The following is a 22,211-nucleotide window of genomic DNA, read 5'->3' on the forward strand; positions in this document are numbered from 1 at the left end:
GCCCATGAGAGCAAATTCCCAGAACTATGCGAACTACTCTTGTCAGGTGTACTGAAAGGTCAACATCTGTCAAATATATGTCACAATATAGGACAATGCCTGGTCATCAAATTGTTTTAAATCTTTGGTTACTCGAGCTGAAAACAGCCCAGGCTATTTTTAAGCCCCTGGGGTAATTGACAGAATTGCCTCTGAGAAGCCAGCATGCCAATTGCAACCAAATAACTGCTTTCAAGTGATATATTTTGGCAGAAAAGTCTGTTTGAGATATCTAGTGTGTTTTTGTATTTTTTCCTCACTATCTTGATCATTAGTGCCATGTATTGTGCGTTTAGAACTGCAGATGTGTGAGTAGCGGTGTTTAAGTGTCTGTAATCTAATACTAGATGATATGAATGGTCTGGTTTCATCAAGGGAAACAATGTATTATTTATTGACGAGGTGCAACTATTACACTCTGGTATTCAAACTTTTAGAGAATGTCCCCAACTTGTTTTTTAACCTAATTTTTAATGGGGTATTTTCTTTGAATTTGTGGGGTTGACCTCTGTGGCATTTCACGATAGAGGGAACTGTCATCCAACCCCACATGGCATTTGAATGCTTTACGTGTTCTGGTATGAGGGTTGGAATGGCAGGATAAATGACCATTTCTCTGTTTGGGCATTCAATGACAAATTCTGGTGGCCAATACTTTTCGGCCAATAGATTGTCAAAGCTAAATGACAAGCTCTCAGAGAGGAAAACTTTAATGGACCTTTGTATGTCTCCCTCCCACTGGAGCATTGTGATTTCATGTTCCCCTCCCCTTTACACTTCTCTCCGAACATTTTTCGGATGACTCTTCAAAGGAACAAGGTGAACATGTATCAATATCCTTATACCTGTCAGGCGACCTAATATTATTCTGGTTATGCACCGTGTTGGTTATGCAGGTTATAGCACTTCTCTGTGGAGACCCACCCAGCGATTTGATTTTATCTTTGTTTTCTTACTATTCCACTTCTTTTTTGTAGAAGACTCAGGTGCGTGCTTAAAGTTATCCTTTTTAGAATTAATCTTCAGTTGTGGTTTACCAGGTTTGGCTCCCAAATGATTCCTATCTAGTGGAAAGATTTCCAACCAGAAGCTTGTGAGCTACTGTAGATCTGCGGTTACCTCCGAGTATCTCACCTGTGTGTAACCAAGCTTATTAAAGTAGAAAGCATTTGCTTGGTTGAATTAATATATGTTAGAACTGAGATATCTGGTTGGCTAAGGGTTGCGCCAAAGCCAGACAGAAACCACCAATCTAGTCAGGGCAAGGGAGTTACACGCCAAAGATAACCCCTGCTCACCCCCTTGGCAGCTTGGTACGAGTAGTCAGGCTTATACCAGAGGCAATGTGTAAAGCATTAGCGCACGCACACAGCAACAACATCCCAGGCACACTACAAAAGGAACTCCACACAAGGTTATATAAAAATAACTTTTGTATTCTTAAAACACATCAGATAGTAATCACACAATATACATTGTGCCAACTGGCACGGGCAATATTCACAAGGGATTATTTACACAGGACAGGGCCAAGTGGGCCACTGTCAGGATCAGCACTTACTAGAAATAGCACTTAGAGTAACTTTAGCACCAAATAACAATTATAGAACCCAACCAGTAACCAATGGTAAAAGGTATATACACACTACGTAATACTAATCACCATAGGCATAGATCACGCAGGACACATAAACTCATAGTATAAACTATACTAGACAAAACAACCTCCTAAGCATGAAAACACAATTAGAGGTATCACAGACATAAAGGCATTACCTTACGCATAAATCACATTAGGCCTAACCAGTATAAATAAAGTAGGCAATCTCCTCACTAGTCTAAATACATTAGACCCTACCTCCTAAGTATAACTCATATTTAGGGGCGTAACTCACAGTGAAGTAAAATCTCACTAACACAAACCTCCATAGGTAAAACCATCTCTAGACGTATCAACACGGTGCGTAAAACATACTAGATGCATTACATTTCCTAGCACCACATTTGAAGCACATATCAATCACATTAGGGCCTTACGCCCTACACCTCTACTGGTCCCACTGGCCAACTGCCCATGAAGAAGGGGCTCAAATGCCCTGAGTACAGAATGTCACGGTGCGCTGCCAACGCAGCGCCAGTCAGGGGCGCGCCACAGGCGCAAACCTAAACGTTGCAGCTGTCCACTACTTGCTGGGCAGCTGAGAACCAGAAGGACCTAAACGCTGCAGCTGGCACTAAGTGCTGTGTAGCTGTGGAAGGCCAAAGTAGGGGCAAAGGAGTGCGTCTTACTCGTGGGTTCACAAGCAACGGTCCCCTGAAAGGAAATACCTAACCGGTGCAGCTGTGAATCAACAAAACTGCAGCATGGGCTCTCTCTAGCCCTTTAGAACAAGTTGCGCAAAAACATTGGAGCCCCTCTAGTCAAGTCAAGTCAAGTCAAAGATTTATATAGCGCGCTACATACCCGGAGGGTCTCAAGGCGCTTGAAGAAGGGTGGGGAATTACTTGTCGAATATCCAAGTTTTAAGTTGCTTTCTGAATGCTAGGTGGTTCTGAGTGAGACGAAGGTGAGTGGGGAGTAAGTTCCAGGTTTTAGCTGCGAGGTAGGAGAAGGATCTACCTCCCATGGTGGTTTCATTGATGCGAGGAACGGTGGCAAGCGCTTGGTTGGAGGAACGTAGTTGGCGAGAGGGGGTGTAGAAGGAAAGTCGTGTGTTGAGGCATTCGGGTCCAAGTTCGTAAAGTGCTTTGTGTGCGTGGGTTAGGAGGCGGAAAGTAATCCTCTTATTGACGGGGAGCCAGTGAAGGTTTTTCAGGTGATTAGAGATGTGGTCTTTACGTGGGATGTCTAGTATGAGTCTGGCTGATGCGTTCTGGATGCGTTGGAGTTTTTTCTGGAGTTTTGCAGTGATACCTGCGTATAGGGTGTTTCCGTAGTCCAGGCGTCTTGTAACCAGTGCGTGGGTGACTGTTTTTCTAGTGTCAGTGGGGATCCAGCTAAATGTTTTTTTGAGCATGCGAAGAATGTTGAAGCAAGATGATGAAACGGCGTTGACTTGTCTGTTCATAGAGAGTGAGGAGTCCAGGATGACGCCCAGGTTCCGTGCGTGGTCCGTCGGGTTGGGTGCTTTTCCAAGGGCCTCTGGCCACCAAGAGTCATCCCAGGCGGAGGGGGAGGTACCTAAGATAAGGACTTCTGTTTTGTCTGAGTTAAGTTTCAGACGGCTGTGCTTCATCCACTCGGCTACATCTTTCATTCCTTCATGAAGGTTGGTTTTGGCGGTGTTAGGGTCTTTGGTGAGTGATAGGATCAGTTGAGTGTCATCAGCGTAGGAGATGATGTAGAGGTTGTGTTGGCGTGCGATGGCCGCGAGGGGGCTCATGTATACGTTGAAGAGGGTGGGACTGAGTGAGGACCCTTGTGGTACGCCGCAGATGACTTCAGTGGCCTCTGAGTGGAATGGTGGGAGGCGGACTCTCTGGGTTCTTCCGGTGAGGAACGAGGTGATCCATTCCAGTGCTTTTCCTTGGATTCCTATGTTTCTGAGGCGTTGTAACAGGGTGCTATGGCAGACTGTGTCGAAGGCTGCGGAGAGGTCGAGGAGGATGAGGGCGACTGTGTCTCTATTGTCCAGTAGAGTTCGAATGTCGTCTGTTGCTGCAATGAGTGCGGTCTCAGTGCTGTGTTTGGCTCGGAAGCCGGACTGTGAGGAGTCGAGGGATTTGTTGGTTTCGAGGAAGGCGGCGAGCTGGTTGTTGACAGCTTTCTCGATGACTTTGGCCGGGAATGGGAGGAGCGAGATGGGGCAGTAGTTTTTGAGTTCGGTGGGGTCAGCTGTGGGTTTTTTCAGAAGGGCGCTGAGTTCGGCGTGTTTCCAGCTTTCTGGGAAGGAGCCGGATTTGAGGGAGCAGTTGATGACGTCTCGAAGGTGTGGTGCTATGATGGAGTCTGCTTTGTTGAAGATGTGGTGAGGGCAAGGGTCTGAGGGGGATCCTGAATGGATGGAGTTCATCAGGCGAATGGTGTCCTCAGTGGAGATTGGGTTCCAGTCATTAAGGAAGTTCAAGGGGGGTGAAGGTCCCGCAGAAGGTTGGGTGGGTTGGTCTCCGGGTCGGTTGTCGAAGCTGTTGTGGATGTCTGCGATTTTGTTGTGGAAGAACGAAGCTTGGGAGTTGCAGAGGGCTTGAGAGGGGGTGATGTCGTTGGAGTTGGCTGAGGGGTTGGTAAATTCTTTGACGATGTTGAATAATTCCTTGCTGTTGTGGGCGTTGTTGTCTAGTCGGTCTTTGAATGTGGCTTTCTTGGCAGATCGGATAAGTTGGTGGTGTATGCGGGTGGCGTTTTTGAAGGCGTCTCTGGTGCTGGTGTCTGGGTCTTTTTTTCCAGGCCTTCTCGAGGGAGCGACAGAGTTTCTTTGATTTCTTAAGATCGTCGTTGAACCAGGAGGCGTTTTTGCTGCCTAGTTTGATTTGACGTTTTTTCATTGGTGCTAGGATGTCGGCGCTGTTGGATAGCCATTGGGTGAGGTTAATTGCTGCTTGGTCGGGGTTTGAGGAGTGGGCAGGGGGGTTTTGAAGAAGCGATGAGGAGATCTGGTCGATGGTGATTTTGTTCCAGTTTCTTCGCAGAGTGGGTTGAGGATGGTTGTGAGTTGTGGTCTTATTGTAGGTGAAGTGTACGCAGCTGTGGTCCGTCCAATGGAGAATAGTGGTGTGACTGAAGGAGACATGTTTGCTGGAGGTGAAGATAGGGTCGAGTGTGTGGCCTGCGATGTGGGTGGGCGTAGTGACAAGTTGTTTGAGTCCTAGGTTGGTGAGATTGTCCAGAAGGGAGGTGGCGTTGGTGTCATTGCTCTTTTCCAGGTGAAAGTTGAGGTCTCCCAGTAGAATGTATTCCTCGGAGGGGAGGGCGTGTGGGGTGATAAAGTCAGTGATAGCATCGCTGAATTGTGCGCGGGGACCTGGGGGTCGGTAGAGGAGTGTGCCTCTGAGTGTGGTCTTGGGGTCGGTGTGGATCTGGAAGTGAAGGTGTTCGGCGCTAGAGAGGTTGTCGTCTGAGCTGGTTGAGATGCGGATGGAGTTCTTATGGACGACAGCGATGCCTCCTCCTGTTTGGTCGGTGCGGTCTTTACGGATGATCTTGTAGCCTTCCGGGATGGCAATGGTGATGTCTGGGGCTGATGAGGCGTTCATCCATGTTTCTGTTAGGAAGGTGACGTCCGGAGAGATGGTGTCTAGTAGATTCCAAAGGTCGATGGCGTGTCTGTGGACCGAGCGGTCCAAGTCTGTGGACTCTAGGCTCTAGAACAAAGAATGCGCAAAACGTGGGAGCCATCTGGTTCTGGAAATGAGCATGTCCCCCCAACCACTGGGGACAGGACACAGGCCCTTAGAATAATGACCACAGCGTGGGAGCCTTCTATGCTCTGGGATCAATTGTGTGCTTGGGAGCCCTTATAGCTCTAAATCAAAGTATGCCCAACCGCTAGAGCCATCTAGGCTCTTCAAAGGAATGTTCCATAACTGGGGCAACCACGGGCCACGCTGGCCCTGAAAACGAATGGGGGCGGGGGAGCCACCTAGGCTCTGAAACAAAAGATGCCCCACGGTTGGAGCGGCCAACTGAGCGCACGGGCCGCTCTGACTCGGTTCCCTTGACTGGCACCTCACATACCATATGCTTCCTCAGGGGACGGTACCAGGAATGCCCCCACGTCACCCAGCCAGCCCTGACTCACAGGGCTGCTGTTGGAGGCTTCTCTCCCTTACCAGCCAGGACTCCATGCAGTCTGTGTGGATGGGCAGGCACCGGCAATGTGCCTCGCACCCCCTCCGCACTACAAGAGGCTGTGCTGCTTCCTCCGGGCCCAATGCTTCACCCGGTCCCCCATCTTGGGACCGGGATTTCGAGGGAGGAGCCAGCAAGGCTCAAGGCTGTCATCCTCATACTTGCGGGGCTCTCCCAGCTCACGGGAGCCCCACACCTCCAACCCTTCAATCCCGGGCAGCTTCCCCCAATTAACAGCACGGTGGCAGGCAGGACTTCCCTTCCAAACTGGAAGTCCGGTACACAGTCAGGCACTACGGTGCCTGACTTCCTGTTCTCGCCCGGGCAGCATCGGTGAATCCCTGGACAGAAATGAGGGGTAGGCACCCTTGGGTTTTAAAAAAGAATACATATCAGAAAGCGGCCATCAGCAGGGTGGGCCCCTGAAATTAGATACTCATCAGCATGGCGGCCATAATCAGGGTGAGCACCCAAAATTGGAAATATAAATGCAAGCACAATGCAGGGTAGGTACCTGCTTGTAACTATCAGAAATAAGCCGGGTGGGCACTCGCGCTGCCATCAATAAATGCAGCAATGAGGGGTAGGCTCCCTCAATAACCGGGTAACTCAAAATAAAGCGCTCACGAGGCGCTTGGGGGCACAAAAACCCCAAAGGCCCCAGGAATGACCCCTAAAGCAAGAAGGGGTCCAAGCAACTAGGTCCAAAGAAAAGTCCACAAGAAAGGTCCACCAGGTATTCAGGGGTTGTGCAGGGCCCAGGGAGGCAAGCCTTCCCCTGGGCCCCAGCAGCAGCACGCCCCTGGTAGATTCAAGTAGGAACAAGAACCTTTTCATGGGGTCACAGCCCTTCTTTTATACACCTAACTCCTTTGTTTCGAAAGGTGCAGGCAAGGGGTGAACGAGATGCAACTGGTTCCTGAGCACTTTGTTTTGCTCAGCCCCTCTGCTTATTCACAAGGTGGGTCAGGGACATCAGACACACCACAGAGGGTGGAGCCAGTATTGTGGAGGGAAGACCCAGCCCTATTCAGATCCCAGGTGCACTCCTCCCTGGGAAACATTCTTTACAACGCAACTTTTACCACGCAGTGCCTTTACGATGCAACTTTTACAACGCAAACCATTACAACGCATTGCGCTGGGGGCGCTCTAGGATAGGGAATAGGTTTAATTTACAATCCAACACCTTCCCTACTATCCACGGGGACTGGAGTTGAATAGTAAATTAAACTATTCACTATCCAGCGCCCCAAAGCACTATGCGTTGTAAAGGCATGCGTTGTAAAAACCGTGTTGTAAAGGCATGCATGGTAAAGGCATGCGTTGTAACGTCATACATCCCTCCTCCCTCCTATCAACATGCACTCCATTCACATCGGGGCAGACCCATCCTGACTCCTGGAGCCAGGCACGCCAGCCAGCTCCAGCCAATCACAAGCCAGACAGTCAATTCACATTCACTGCACAGACATGCCAACTTCTAGAAGTGGCACTTTCACACTAGACACAATAAATCCCCGCACATCATCGCGCAGCATTTAATCTCACGAGCTCGCACATACCAAACTCGACCCTGCACTCCCCAAACATTAGGAACTACCAAGGACACACATATTCCCCATGCATTCCTATGGGAGGGCAGGCCACTCTCACCACACCTACACAGAGAGCGCACGCACTTTACACTGGACCACAGTAAAAAAGTGTGCAGAGGCCTAAAATCACCAACACCAGGTTACAGAAACAGGCTAGGCAAATGCAAAAAGTTTTGGGATGAACCTGCCAAAAGGGCCAAGTCCAACAATATACCTATAAAGAAATTATACAACACTAATAATATCAGTAGCTCTCAATGCGTTTCATTGAACATAAGTAGCTCTAAGTAACGAAAAGTTTGGAGACCCCTGAGTTCTAGTGATACAAAGATCTCCTCAATAATTGTAGTTAATTTGTGCTCCTTTTGTACCAGAGCCAAATCCCTTAAACGCTGTCACATAGCCAATGCTGCTGCTTCCCTGTTAATGTTACTCAAAATAATGGCGGATACTGCAGCAAAATTGCATATCAGTTTCATCCCCAAATCCAGGGCAGGTGCAAGCCCGTACTCATTCTGGATCTGTTTAAGCACTGGCAAAACAGCTAATGAAGTGGTACCATTTGATCTGGTATATACTGAATCAAAAAATGCACCCCAAGTGGTGCAGTCTTGCACAGGGCCAGGTATCCCCATTGGCAAGTACATTGTTAAAATCTTGTGTTATTCCTGGGGTCTTGTATGGGGAAACACTGCTTCAAGCTGACATGTTGTTAATGCAATCCAGAACAGAATTTCCTCCCTTCTGATGGGAACCATACCCATATATGTATTTAGTGTTTTTGGGAGCTGATGACCCGTGTAGCCAATTGTGGTTGTGCAGCTTGAGTAGTGCTTGCAAAATTTAATATCAATGTTAACATACTAACTCTGTGAAACATATGTATACTGTTTCCAAATTTTTATGTAATCTACGTATTTGAGCTGTTGTCAAATTATCGTCATCAGGATGCGATGTGTATCCGGCTAAGGCTGGCCATGTTGCTCCCTCATTGCTAAGGGACCTAGTCTAACATCTTCTGTTGTGTGTGTTAGGGTGCCATCAAACCACTTTCTGCACTCTTGGTATGTTAAAGGTATTTCTCTTTGTTTATTTGGTGTGTAGTTATTTGGAACTTCAGCTTGTGTGTAGTTGTGAAACAGCTTTGTTGTGTTGACTGCTGCTGGGAATGTAACCCATGCATAGAATACCGTTGTTTTATGTGCTTAATGAATCTCAACCACAAAGACCAAATCTCCATCTGTAAGTGTGAGACCATGCTGATGCAATTTCTGAGTAACCGCATGTTTGCAGTTTTCACCAATGTCATATTCTTCAGTTTCTGACATTTGTAATGAATGGTATTCAGAGAGGGTACAATGGGATAATCCTTTTAAAATGTGAAGCTTGAACAACTTATAGCCAATACATGGGGGTTACCTACTTAGCTGAGGAGGATAGTCTCTACCACCTGAAGAACTGGGTTTTAGAACCCAGCGGCGCCAGGGGCATGCCCAAAGTCTTCGGGTTCACCTGTCTTAGAATACAGAGACACGGGATACTTCTCAGTGACGTCAAATATCAAATTTATATGCTGCAACCAGGAACAGAAGTCTACGAAGTACGACACAGGTAGTTCGGTAGAGACTGCTCAATTTTCGTATTGTGAGACATCGTCTTTTTTGCAAAAAATTACATTCCTGACAAACAACAATTATTTACAAACTACCCAATCACAAGTGACATTGCAAAAGGTATTGCATAACGACAAGCCCACTTTTCAGTTGTCCAGCCCACCATCAATTACACAGGAAAACCCAACATTCCTGCTCGGACAGGCCGGACGAACCCATAATGAAGGACCACAAACCCAAATCATAAATAGACCATAAAAGAAGTAACAGAAACAGATGAGAAGCAAGATAGAAAGGTGTGTGCGTGTACCATAAACTCAGCAATGTCCTGCTCTTTGATCTCTATCTTGACCAGCTGCCGAACAAGGAACTGGCTCAACAAGGTTAGCTTCGGGCAACGGAGGCAGTTCGCTCAGGTTATCTAAAAGTCAGCTACAGGTGTACGTGTCCCAAAGACTCGTTCGGCCGTAGTCATCGGCCTATGTGAGGGCAACCACAAAATGGCTGCCGTACACAAAATGGAACCCGAAGGTTCAGAACAAAATCTATGAATACATAATGAATCCATCAATCGAACATGACGATAACACTCGTACTTGCCGCACTCGTCTTTTGCGGTTCGCTATTCCCAAAAATCGTCACGATACGATGTTCTTTATGAAACGGGTTCAGAATCACGGAACCTCAGGCCCTCCTTTTGCCCTTACATAGGCAATAACCTAAACTCACGTCAGTCTGAATCCAGGTCTATATTCATCAGATCATCAAGATGTTGCTGTAACATCATCCTAATACTTAGTAGCTCTCTCTGGACAGGTCTCCTTGCACACGAAGTAGCAAAAAAACCACACATAGCAGGAGCACACTGTACGCAAAGACAGAACAGGAAAAGAATAGCTAAAACCATCCCAATGATCATCAGAATCTTCCATCCCCCAGTGGATAACAATGCCCAAAACCATCCCATTAACGACCAATCTCCTTCGTCCATATGTATAGACTCGGAGATCTTATGTAGCTTGGAAATGGCTTGGTACACTGTTGGAGCGTTGTCTGGAATGAAAACGAAGCAGCTCAATTTAATCAATTTACATACCCCTCCTCTATCTGCAAGTATGACATCTAACGCAACTCTGTTCTGAAGAGTCATAAGGCGATCCGACTGGAGCTCAGCAGTCAGGTTACTAAGGGCACCGGCAGTTTAAACTATGGTGGACTCAACCACTCTCGTCAATTGCCGTATGTTCCTGCTGTTAACCATAGGTCCCCAAAACGGCAGAAAACCTTCAGGATATCTCCCAATTCTTGCCCTGCAGTATCTTCCTCACTGAAGACACCTCTAACAACTCTCGTTCTATGGTAATCTGCCGCAGCTGTATACGTAGGAAGCAACAGGAACGAGACATAGCATGTGCCCAAAAAGTCAAGGGGCAACCATGTGTATGCTCTATTGTAACAGACAAAGTAGGTACCCTTAGCTGCTAAAAACGATGGGGAAGTCTGGGATGCAAAAACATACGTCTCAGTACAAGTACTCTTCCCTAACTGAGCTCTCAGATTCTTGACATTACCTTGCAAACAAAAATGACCACGATGGGGTACGATCCAATACGGAGAAGATCTTTTTGCTCGCTGGTTTTCACTCAGACTAACATCATATCCAGTCACGTTCCATCCAATATACTCTAGTGTCTCCACTTTCGGGATAGTCTCATAGGAACTAATTCCTCTAATTAGATCCACTATACCCTTAACTAGAGCACTATTCTTTGGATTGTCTTTCACAGAACGCAGGGGGTAAACTTCACAACCATAGATGAACATCGTTCTGTATGCCCACACAGAACCATTATAGCTGAATGGCAGGACCAGGTAAGGAATACCTTTATCAGTAGTATGAGGCATAAGGCCACACACCCAACAATTAGTGGTGTGCACTACTAGCTGGTGTTGGTGCAAAAGTTGAACAAAAGAATTATTAACAAATTCCAATCTTCTAATAGACTCATGTTCAGGCAAAGGGTGAAAAGAATGCGAAGAAACAGTAGAAGAAGGTATGGGTTGTGTAGTGGGTGCAAACGTCACTTGAAAAGAGAATATAACATATCCCATCAAAAACATTATCAGGCTAAGTAGCATCAAAAGACACATTATCAGAAAACATTTTCTACTCATTATTTTACACATTTTTCTCTTAAAGTTCATTTCTTCAACAGTTCTCTCCATCGCGAAAAACTCCATCCTCTAACCGTGCTGTTCGCGGAAGTTTGTTCGATTCGCTCAAGTGCACCTCTGAATGTTCCAGGGTACGCCCTAGAACAAACAAGAACCATTGACCTTGTGTCTATACGACCGCACACTCTGAATCTTTATATCGCGACCCTACAGCTGAACCTGGATGGAGGTTCGAAAAACAAAAATCGGTCAAAACAGTTTCTCAGATGGGAGAGCTTAGCTTCAAAAATAACAAAGAAAATAATTTATTTTTTTATTAGTCCAACAACTCTTGGTCATAAATTATAGCGGCCTTTACAAGGCAATGTCTGATCACAAAACAATAGTTCAGGTTCAGTAGTGTCCAGTTGAACTGACGGAGACACAGCTTCTTGCAAAAGGTTGTCACTTTCATGCTCAGAACTTGTCCCAATTAAACGTGCATCGCTGAACGGCATGAAATGGGGCACGGTTTCAGTTTCTGAATCAGGAATACCCTACCGGACCCACCGGTCGTATGGCAGAGGCAAAGGAGCTCTCTTACAATGTACGCCGTGGATCCAGTTCTTCTTCCCGTGCACTCGCACTGCTGTCCGCGTCGACAGCAATACTTGGTGGGGTCCGGTCCAGTGGGGCTGGTCGTTCTTTGTCCGCTGAAAGTTTCTGACCAGGACCCCCGAACCAGGATCGATGGCGTGTCCTGGATCTTCAGAAGCTTGTGGCAATGTTTCATGAACCTGTTGGGGTAAGACAGTCAATTTAGCCGTCAAATCATACAGATAGTCAATAAGTACAGAATGTTCAATTTCGCTAAACTTTGTCAGCCTTGGCACTCCCCATATATTCACCGGGTGACCAAAAACAATTTCATACGGACTAAGTCCCACTCGAGAATGTACAGTCATCCTAGTTGACAAAAGTGCCAATGGCAAAGCATCGGGCCATTGGAGACCGGAGTTCACCTGAATCTTGGCTAACTTCAGCTTTAGGGTGCCATTATAGCACTCTACCAGACCTGCAGATTGGGGGTGATTTGCAGAGTGAAACTTCTGCCTGATGCCTAAACCTTCACGCACTCTCTTCATCACTTGACCCACAAATTCACTCCCATTGTCACTCCAGACCATTCTTGGCAAACCATACCTAGGGAAAATTTCCTTAACAAGGGCCTTAGCTGTAGACAAGGCAGTATTATCTTTCAGGGTATATGCTTCTACCCATCTCGAAAAGGCACAAACAACCACGAGGACATACTTCAGGTTGTTGCATCTCTCCATATGAATGAAATCTAATTGCAAAACCTCGATCGGATACGTCGGAGGTGCAAAATGACCAGCTGGAGTTGGAGTTCCCTTGCCAGGATTATACATCAGGCAAACCATACAATTCTTGACCAAGTTCTTTGCACACTTAGGAATTCCAGCATTCTGCCATACTGGACCCAACAACTTACAAATCCTTTTTGCACTAATATGAGCCATTCCATGTGCCATTGTAACCACTGCAAGCACATACGCATCAGGTAACATCCATCGCTGATGCTCTGACAACTCAATCCAACAACCATTTGAATCCAATTTTCCCGTACTCTCTCTCCATACACTCTCTGTAGCTTCAGCCTGAATTGACTTCACGCTCTCTATTGTATCTTCACACATACTTCTATCCGGAACCCATCTCGCCGGACCCGCAACATACATTCGACTCATCACATCTTTCGCTGTCTCTTTCGCAACTTCATCTGCAAACGCATTACCACGACCAACGTCATCGGTAACCTTCTTATGTGCACTGCATTTCACGATCGCAACTTGCATCGGTAATGTAAGTGACTCAAGAAGTTCAATCACCAACTGAGCATGCTGTATTTTTGTTCCATGAGACGTGAGGAACCCACGTTCCTTACACAAGCGACCAAAACTATGAGCCACACCAAATGCATACTGGCTATCAGTATATACAGTCACTTGTTTCCCTTTCGACAACACACACGCTCTTGTCAATGCAATCAACTCTGCTGCTTGAGCTGAATTATGTGGAATACGTGCAGCTTCAACAATTGTATGCAAAGTCGTAACAGCATATGCCGCAGTCGTATCACCATTCGGAAGCTTGAAGCACGAACCATCTACCCATAAGGTACCATCACACTTTGCAAGGGGAGTATCCCTAAAGTCTATTCTACTTTTCTTTTCCTCCTCTGTCCTAAGAAAGCAATCATGCTGTTCAGAAACATCGGTCTCTACTGAATCGGCAACAACGTAGCTGGATTCAACGTATTGCATCTCTTTATATGCACATGACTCGCCAAAAGTGTCAACTCGTAACCTGACAATCGAGCACTAGTTAAGTGCTGTATCTTTTTCCTGTTTAACAAGGTATCCACTGCATGTGGGACCATCACAATCAACGTATTAGCCATCACCAAACCAGCAGACTGTCGAACAGAGACAGCCGCTGCTGCTGTAGCTCTTAAACAACTCGGCAACGCTCTAGCTACCGGATCCAAAGTTGACGAGAAATACACACATGGATGTTGTTTATCGCCGAACTGCTGTGTTAGGACTGACAATGCACATCCCTCTCTCTCGTGAACATAGAGTGTAAAAGGCTTACTGTAGTCGGGAGTACCCAACACAGGAGCCAAACACAACGCATCACGCAATTTAGAAAAACTCTTTTGCATTCGTCAGTCCAAGGAATTGGATTTGGAGTATCCTTAACAGTAAGAGCTAACAAAGGTTTTGAATGAAGTGAAAAATTTGGAATCACTGTCTACAATAGGAAGTAATGCCCAAGAAAGCACGCACTTCTCTCTGTGTAATCGGCACATTCATTCTCGCAATTGCTCGAATTCGTTCTGGAGTCAATCTTCTTCCCTCCTTCGATAAGAGATGACCTAAATAGGTCACTTCTTGTCGACAATACTGCAACTTCGAAAGAGACACTTTATGATAGAAATCAGACAAATGTCACAACAACGACAAAGTAGCTTCTTTACAAATCTCCTCAGTATCAGCAGCAACTAACAAATCGTCGACATACTGAATAAGAGCAGCACCATCAGGTAAAACAAACGTATCAAGCTGTGTTTTCAAAGCCTGACTATAGATGGATGGACTTTCACAATAGCCTTGAGGAGCGCGCTTGAACCGGAAACTTCGGCCTCCTAAAGAGAAGCCAAAAATATCTCTACTCTCCTCTGCTGAAGAAAGCATTCTTCAAATCAATCACCGAAAACCAGGTAGCAGAAGCAGGAATCATAGTAAGTAAAGAAGTAATGTCCGGAACAATAGGAAATTGCGGAACTACAATCTTGTTCACTTCGCGGAGATCGAACACAAACCTATATACAGGCGGTTGCGAAGAATCAGTACTTTTCAGAATAGGCAAAACCGGACTGTTGCACACATTACCTCTCGTTTATCAATCACACCTTTCTCAATCAGATCATAGATGATCGCTAGAAGCGCTCTTTCACCATCACTAGAGATCCGATATTGGGGAATACGTGGCAATCTAGCATTCGCTTTCAGCGTCATAACATATGGCGGAATCTCCAAAAGACCCACATCATTAGGACCAGTAGCCCAAAGAGTATCAGGGAGAGATCACAATTCCGCTGGAAGTCGATCTTTAGACAAATACATCGGAGAGATCACTCTCTTACCCAATGTAAGCTGTACTCCTGAAGGAGAACAATGTAGCGTCGCATACAATCTTTTCAACAAATCTAATCCCAACAGATTCTCACCACAACCTGTCATCAGAATGAGGAGTGCTTCAAATTCACAAGGCCCAACAGAAATAGACAAAGGACTAGAAATCGGATGATTACGAACTGGGGCGCCAGCAAAACCTACTGAAACTTTCGTCAAGCCAGACAAAGGTGCGCCAGGGAGTTTAGAATGCATAATAGAACTCTTCGCTGCACCAGTATCCAACAGAAAAGGCTCTGACACACCTGATGTAATCACTTCAACATAAGGTCCACTCTGATCTACTGGAACTGAAACAACTCCCTCTCTTTGTCTATGCAGGGGTGGGGGAATCATATCGCCCGACGCCCGAACCATGTTGTTTTTATAGAAGGGCAAGAAGATTTATTGTCTATTATGTCTGACGGACAAGTAGACATTAAATCACGTTAGAACAACAGGCTGTGGGCCCTCTGGGGCTCACAGCCAATCCGGAGCTTTCAGAGAGTCTTTGGAGGCATCTGATTGGATAGCGGCCCATGACTGGGCTCTAGCCAGTGATTGGCTGTGGGGGTTAAACGTCACTCAGCTTATGCAAGCAGAAGTCCGTGGCCGTAGCGGGGCTCGCTTTCAGGTAAATTAAGCAGTTTTGCCCGCTTCAGCTTTGCTAGTGTTTGAAAGTGTGATGTTGGATGCTCCCATTAAACTATTCTGTACTTGATTGCGTGAAATTGTGACGGAGGTGCGATTTTTTTTATTAGCAACTATCGGTAAAAAGATTAATTAGTTCAAAAGCCTAGACCTGGCCCGCCATGGCGCCTCAGAAGAGGACGTCAAAAAAGCGTATTGCAAGCAGGCGCGCTGCGCCACTACCGTGAAAAAAAGCGGGAGCCAGGCTCTGAGGACAGCTTAATGGTGATTGCAGAGGCTTCAGACGTGGTTAGTGACCCCAAAAAAGGAGAGTTCTTCGACAAGTGAAGATAATTATGAAGGGCGTCCGTGGCGGGCTCGGTGGACCCGTCATTCAGTTACACTTTCCACTGCGATCCTCATAATGTTTTCAGAGTTCTTCAGAGGCCGCAATTCTTTTGATGCGTGCTACTGTGCACGAAGCGCAACAAACACAAGTAAGTTAATGATCCATTTGCCAGCTTTGGGATGGGGGTCGGTGGATTCAGTAACGGGTTTTCTGCAGGCTCAGCGAGGACGTAATCACGTCAGCAAAAATCAAGACCCTCCAGTAGTGCATGCACTTAAAGGTATCTTGATGAAATCTACACCGGCTGCAGCAGTTAAATGAAGATTTTTTTGATAAGCACCTGAATCCAGACGGCAGAACTGCACACTCCGAAGGACGAGATTGTAACCTTCAATCAAGAAAGGGAACGAAGATTACCTTCCCTAATGAAGGAGACGAAACACCCACAAGCATCCTCCCCGATCTAGTCTTTGTTCTGAAAAGATAAACCCCATCTAGTCTTCAGAGGGAAGGCTCGGACATTATCCACCCAGCAAAAATCACTCTGTCTTCAAGGACGACATAATTGAAACAGAATCCCAGGCGAAGGCCTCCTGCCACCCAAAGCCGCAGAGCAGCGGGGCGACCTCATCCTCAGTTCCCAGACTGAATTCCTCCCTCCTCAAAGAAAGTACTGGAGCAGATACTGCCCGCATAGCCACAACATGGACAAAACAATCGAACTGGAAAGTTGTTGTTTGGCCTGAAGAAAAACTGTAAAAAGTGAGTGTTATACAGGAATATTCAATAGTAACATGCTAAAGCATTCTTGTATTAAAACGGGTTTCATGTTTTCAAGTTTTTATCTACTGGGCCTGACCAAAGTTAGTGTGTGTGAAACTTGGGGTTGCATTTTGCAAGCTGTTGTTTTTTCACCGATATACAGCAGGGTAACATGACTTCACTGTGCACCAAGATAAAATACTGATAAAATGTTTAAAAAATGTAAACCCGTATTTGTATAGTGCACTTGAACATCTGCATAGTGCATTAATGTTTGTTAAAGTCAATAAGCCAGACAGCAGAGACGCAACTAGACTGAGGTCCAATTGGAGGGAGGGGGGGGCCCTAATCTTCCAACTATAGGCAGAGAGTGGCGATGCAGGGGATCTAAGGAGGGGTGAAAACACAATAAAAAGCTTAGTTAACAAATGAATGGTCTTTGAAAGACGTCACCTGTGAAGTACTCGGTTGCAGCTGCGTGTGTGTGTGCCGGGAAGCTGTCTCAGCCCAGGCTGACACACACGGGGGTGGGGGTGGGAGTGGGGGGGAGGGGGCAGGGGGTTAGTACGGTCTGAAGCCCTTTGATCCCAATCAGCGTTGCGCTGCGCGCCTGCCATACAGGGATACCATTTCTCCTGCCTGGATCATGCAGCTGTGTGAGGGGTGTTTTTAATGAGGTGGGACACCACCCTATTTGTGAAGTGTCAAAGTCGCTATCAGAAGTTACTGGAAGGGGAGAGGTTTTAACTTTCCCATCCTTTGCATGGACTTTTGAGGGGGCTGGAATGCTTTCATTTTTTAAATCCTTTCATCTCTGGTAATGTCCATTTTCAGGTGTAAGGGCCTTTGCTTCTGTGGAACTTCTGAGAATCGTGGACAGTGTCTCTGTAAATCTCACCTCTTGTAAGTAATGTTCTTAATACAGTGATTAATTAATTTTTTTAAAGCATTGCTAGGGTGTTTAAAAGGGTTATTTTTTCGAGCAGATCGCTCTGAATAGAATAGAACTGCTGCGCCTGCTGTGACGGACTGTGTGTACTGAGAGACCCTCATGGCTGCAGGAAGCGCAGGCTCCCATCAACCTCATCGCTGCTATTGGAGTAGTGCCACTCAGCGCACCTTTCCATTGGTGGGCAGAGCAGATGCAAACTCCCTTTCACTCCAGACGTGTGACAGAGATGCCAGATTGGGCAATTTCCCTTTACAAATGGGTGATATTTTTCCCATTTGAGCGAGAAAATACTCAATTGACCAGTGCCTTCTATTTTTCAAGCTTAATCTGGCACATTGTGCGCATCTTTTTAAGCTGTGGCGGCGCCTCAGCGTCAGCACTACAATTTATCATTCTTGAGCTGCCATGCTTGCTAAAAAATTGTAAAAGGACACTGGCATTACTGGATAATGGGTAAGGAGGTACCCGAGAGGGAGGCGCAAAGGTGGCATTGCATTTGCGGGACTCACTACGATGATTTTCTTGAGGGAGGGTCCTGTCAGTCTGGAACAGAGGCACGACGCATAAATTGCACCATTCTCATTGTTTGTTCAGACCCAAAACGCCATGGCATGAATTCAGACCCAGATCTGAATATGGGTGAAAAATACATTTATTTCGAAAAGTGATCGTTGTTTTCCATAAAACACAGTAGCCGCCTCAATGTACTAATAATATCAAATTCTGCTATTTGTGTCATGTTGCAGAAGGATATGTGATTGAGTCATCACTTTTAGGACTGGCTTTAGCCAAGACCTTTTGATTTTACTAAAATATGTATAATATTACTTAATGGTGCTTTCCGCCACCTCTATTTACCCATTGGTCTGTTGTTGGGTCATTCCCATTTTGCTTCAACCCACTACCTCATACAGCATGGGGTAGTGGGTCAGCATCATTACTTAATCCTCTGATTAAAGTCACTTTGAGTAGCTGCAGTGCATTTTTCTCTTTCACAAGGTGCACATCCACACTCAAGGAGTTTCCTTGAGTACTAGAGTTACCAGATGTGATTGTAGGACACATTTGAAGTGAGCCCATGGCATATTTCAGATTTATCAGTTCCTATCTCCTTCCAACGCTGTTGTAAATTCTGTTTGAAGTGGACTGCTGCTCTCTCATGGCATCTCCCGACTCTCTTTCACCAGTGGTTATTTGATCAACTTTGCCCAGGGAAAAAACAACATTTTATGGTGTTTAATTTGCTGTAGTTTTATTGAAACATAGGTGGGGTGTGTAACTTGGTTTTTAGTATTCAATATTTCTTTATACTAAGTACCCTCTTTCCTTCCATTTTCTTTCTTGCCTTTGTCTTCCTTCTTTTTTTCCATCTTTCTTTTCTGCCTTTCCTGTTTATCTTCCCTTTTTCCTTTCCTTTCTTTACCTTCCTTCATTCTTTATTTTTCTTTCCTTTCTTTTTGCCTTATTTTCTTTTACCTTTCATTTTTTTCCTTTCTGTTCATTCTTTCCTTTATTTTTATCCATCAATCATCTTTCTCGAGCAGTCAGTTACACATGATTTCTAATGTTTTTCATTAACTTTTTTATTGGTAACATGGATGGTAGATTTGAATTACCTTTATGTAAGCTTGTACTTTTCCGAAGCTCAAATCCTTGTTCTTAGTGTACATCTTTTCTTGGCTTTTAGGTCTAGAGTGCCAACGAGTGTAGCACCAGCTGTGAGTTCACAACTTGGCATGAAACAGAATCACTACGAAGCGTAGAGGCAGCATAGAGGTTCATTGCAGCAGGCAGCCGCAACCCTTGATTCTCGAAGAGTTTGGAAAAGTGTAGGAGGAAACCTGTATCTTTCAAGATTTAGTGTAATTTCCTGTCTGTGAAAAGTCAGAAGCTATAAATAGCTCAACATTTCTGGACAGTGAGTTTAAAACTGAATTAAGTATAGTATCATACTTGATTACTTTGTCCAGTTGACAGGCAAATATGTCCCAACAAAGTCTATTCAGCTTTGGATTCAAAAAACATAAAGACAGTGATAAAGATAGCCCAGGAGAAGGAAACCAAAAAACAACAACTGAGGTTGGGCCATGCACCCCTGCACAGAATCCTAACATAACTAAAAACAAAAAGTATGACGCTGAAAAAAGAAAACGAGTTTTTCAGTCACACTGGGTGGAATCCTGGCCATGGCTAGCCCTGAAGGAAAGTCCTGAGGGGGAAGGACCAAAAATGTACTGCACTATTTGCCAAAAATATCCTACTATAGCAGTCAGCTATTCAGGTTCTGGTAGGAATGCAGTGGATGTGACCAGTTGCGCATTGAACCAATCAGAGCTCATGAAACAAGTAAGGCACATATGACATGTGTTTCATGGCACCGCCAGGAAATGAAAGAAACCACTTTGCAATGTGAGACTGCTACAGCGAGTACCTCAAATGTCAGTGTCCATACAGAGCAGCCCCTCATCATGCAAGCACTGCAAAAACTAAAGGAAACAGAAAGAAAGAAACTGACCATCTTGTTTAACAATGCTTACCTAATTGCAAAACAAGGTAAGCCACTCTCAGACATGGACACCCTATGTAGGGCTATGAAGAAAGCAGGTGTGGATATTGGAGAAAATTATGCAAACCGCGAAAAAGCCTCAGAGTTCATTAGATGTGAGGCGGATATACTTCGACAGGACATCAAAAAAATTGTTTCAAATTCTCGCTTCATCTGCATTATTGCTGACGGAAGCACAGATAGTGGCATCACTGAACAGGAAACTGTGCTGGTCAGAGTAGTCCATGGTGGAAAACCCTACACTCTATTTGCAGATCTTGTTCCACTTGAACATGCACATGCTCTAGGAGTTCTGGACGGTATAGTTAAAGGAATCAAAAGGTTATCTTTGGATTTTGTAGATATGAGGTCTACAGAACATCCGGGTCCATCACTAATCGCTGCCAATTTCTATGGTGCTGCAGTTATGATGGGATCTAAGGGAGGGGTTGCAGCACTCCTAAAGAAAGACATTCCTTTTCTTCTGCCGTTCCACTGTTTAGCTCACAAGCTTCAGCTTGGGATTCTAGATGCTGTAAAATCCCATCCCTCTATTTGTCAGTTTGAGCAAACTTTAAAATGGATTTTCAAATTCTATTGGTATAGTCCTAAGAGACGAAGAGATGCCAAAGAAATTTCAAGAATAATTGATGAAAACTTTGCTCATTTCACTGATATTAAACAGGTTAGATGGGTATCCAGCAAAACCAGGGCTTTGGCAGCCATGCAACAAAACCTGCAGACAGTGGTTCTACACTTGGGACAGGTCGCAGCTGGTAGTGATGATTCTGCTGCTAAGGCAAAAAAGTACCTCTCAGTTGTTACTAGTTTTACATTTATAAAAAACCTTTACAGTCTGAGAGATGTTCTGAAGCCAGTGTCTCAGCTTTCAGAATTCTTTCAGTCTAATGAACTGCTTTTATTGCATGTTCCACCTGCTGTAGAGAGGTGTGCGTTGACCCTAGTAGGCCTAAAGAGTGAGCTTGGTGAATATATGCAGCAGTTTAAAAAACTGTACCACCCGGAAGAAAAGAAGTTTGGACACATTTCTACTGATGGCTGGGAAATAAAGTTATCAGGACACTGCCCACCAGCAGCAACAATCCAAAGTGACAGTGAGCTCATTGACAGTATGGTTAAGTACATTGATAAGAGGTTTGAAAATTTTAATTGCATGCCGGTTCAAGGTTTTCAGGCATTCGATTATACACTGTGGCCAGAAAGTAGAGAGGAGCTTTATACATATGGGCTCTCTGATATTGAGGCAATTGTGCAACATTTTGAGGTACTTTTCACAACAGACGAGAGGTTGGCAATTGTAGAGGAGTTTTGTGGACTTAAAACCCATATGAAAAGCTTTCAGACCAAAGGTATTCCTGCATATTCCACCCTGCTAGCAACAAAACCTTACTCGTTGACTAATATATTAAAGCTTGTGGAGATGATGTTCACATTCAGTGTATCTACAGCAGAAGCTGAACGTGTGTTTTCTGCCACGAATATCATTAAGAACCCACTAAGAACACGGTTAAATCAAGATGTTCTCCAAGACCTAATGCTTCTTAAGGTAGAAGGACCCAACTTTGAGGATTATGACCCCAGCAGAGCTATTGATCTCTGGCTTACAACAGGAGGCACAAAGCATGTGTGCGGACATAAAAGGCCACATCTATCATAACTGTTGAAGTATTGCTAATATGGGTTTTAGAGCATCCTGCCATGCATAATCGTTTATTGTTGTATTTCTATTCAATTTCTATATGTTTGGATAAAAGGGATAATCACGCTTGTCAAGTTTTCCTTTAGCATTATTATTGCACAGCATTTCATGGTTTACTGAATAAAGGAAAAATATATTAATGTTTCTCTGTCAGCCGGAGCCCTTATGTTTGATGTGGGACGGGAGTAGGTGGGACAAGTGGATTTTGCAGGACATGTAGATCTCAGTGGTATTTTGTCCCTCGGACAACTAGATTATTTGGAAAATTCCACACCCCTGCTATGGCTGTCCTAGCAATCATTA

The 22,211-nt window shown here is 45.2% G+C and overlaps 1 protein-coding gene and 1 pseudogene across 1 annotated transcript; both read left to right on the top strand.

Moving 5' to 3' along the window:
- Positions 1 to 16,626, top strand: part of LOC147707064 (dnaJ homolog subfamily B member 1 pseudogene) — a 43,042-nt pseudogene extending 26,416 nt beyond the window's left edge.
- A 3,404-nt stretch (positions 16,627 to 20,030) lies between these two features.
- Positions 20,031 to 21,866, top strand: LOC147707065 (zinc finger protein 862-like). The gene has a single exon (XM_086925621.1). It carries the CDS (start codon positions 20,031 to 20,033, stop codon positions 21,864 to 21,866), a length of 1,836 nt encoding a protein of 611 aa, XP_086781747.1.
- The last annotated feature ends 345 nt before the right edge of the window (positions 21,867 to 22,211 follow it).

This window comes from Lissotriton vulgaris, chromosome 6 (genome assembly GCF_964263255.1).
Source record: "Lissotriton vulgaris chromosome 6, aLisVul1.2, whole genome shotgun sequence".
Classification (NCBI taxonomy): Eukaryota; Metazoa; Chordata; class Amphibia; order Caudata; family Salamandridae; genus Lissotriton; species Lissotriton vulgaris.

Excerpts from the sequence above, each read along its gene's own strand:
- LOC147707065 (XM_086925621.1), top strand. The coding sequence starts at position 20,031 with ATGAAAGAAACCACTTTGCAATGTGAGACTGCTACAGCGAGTACCTCA.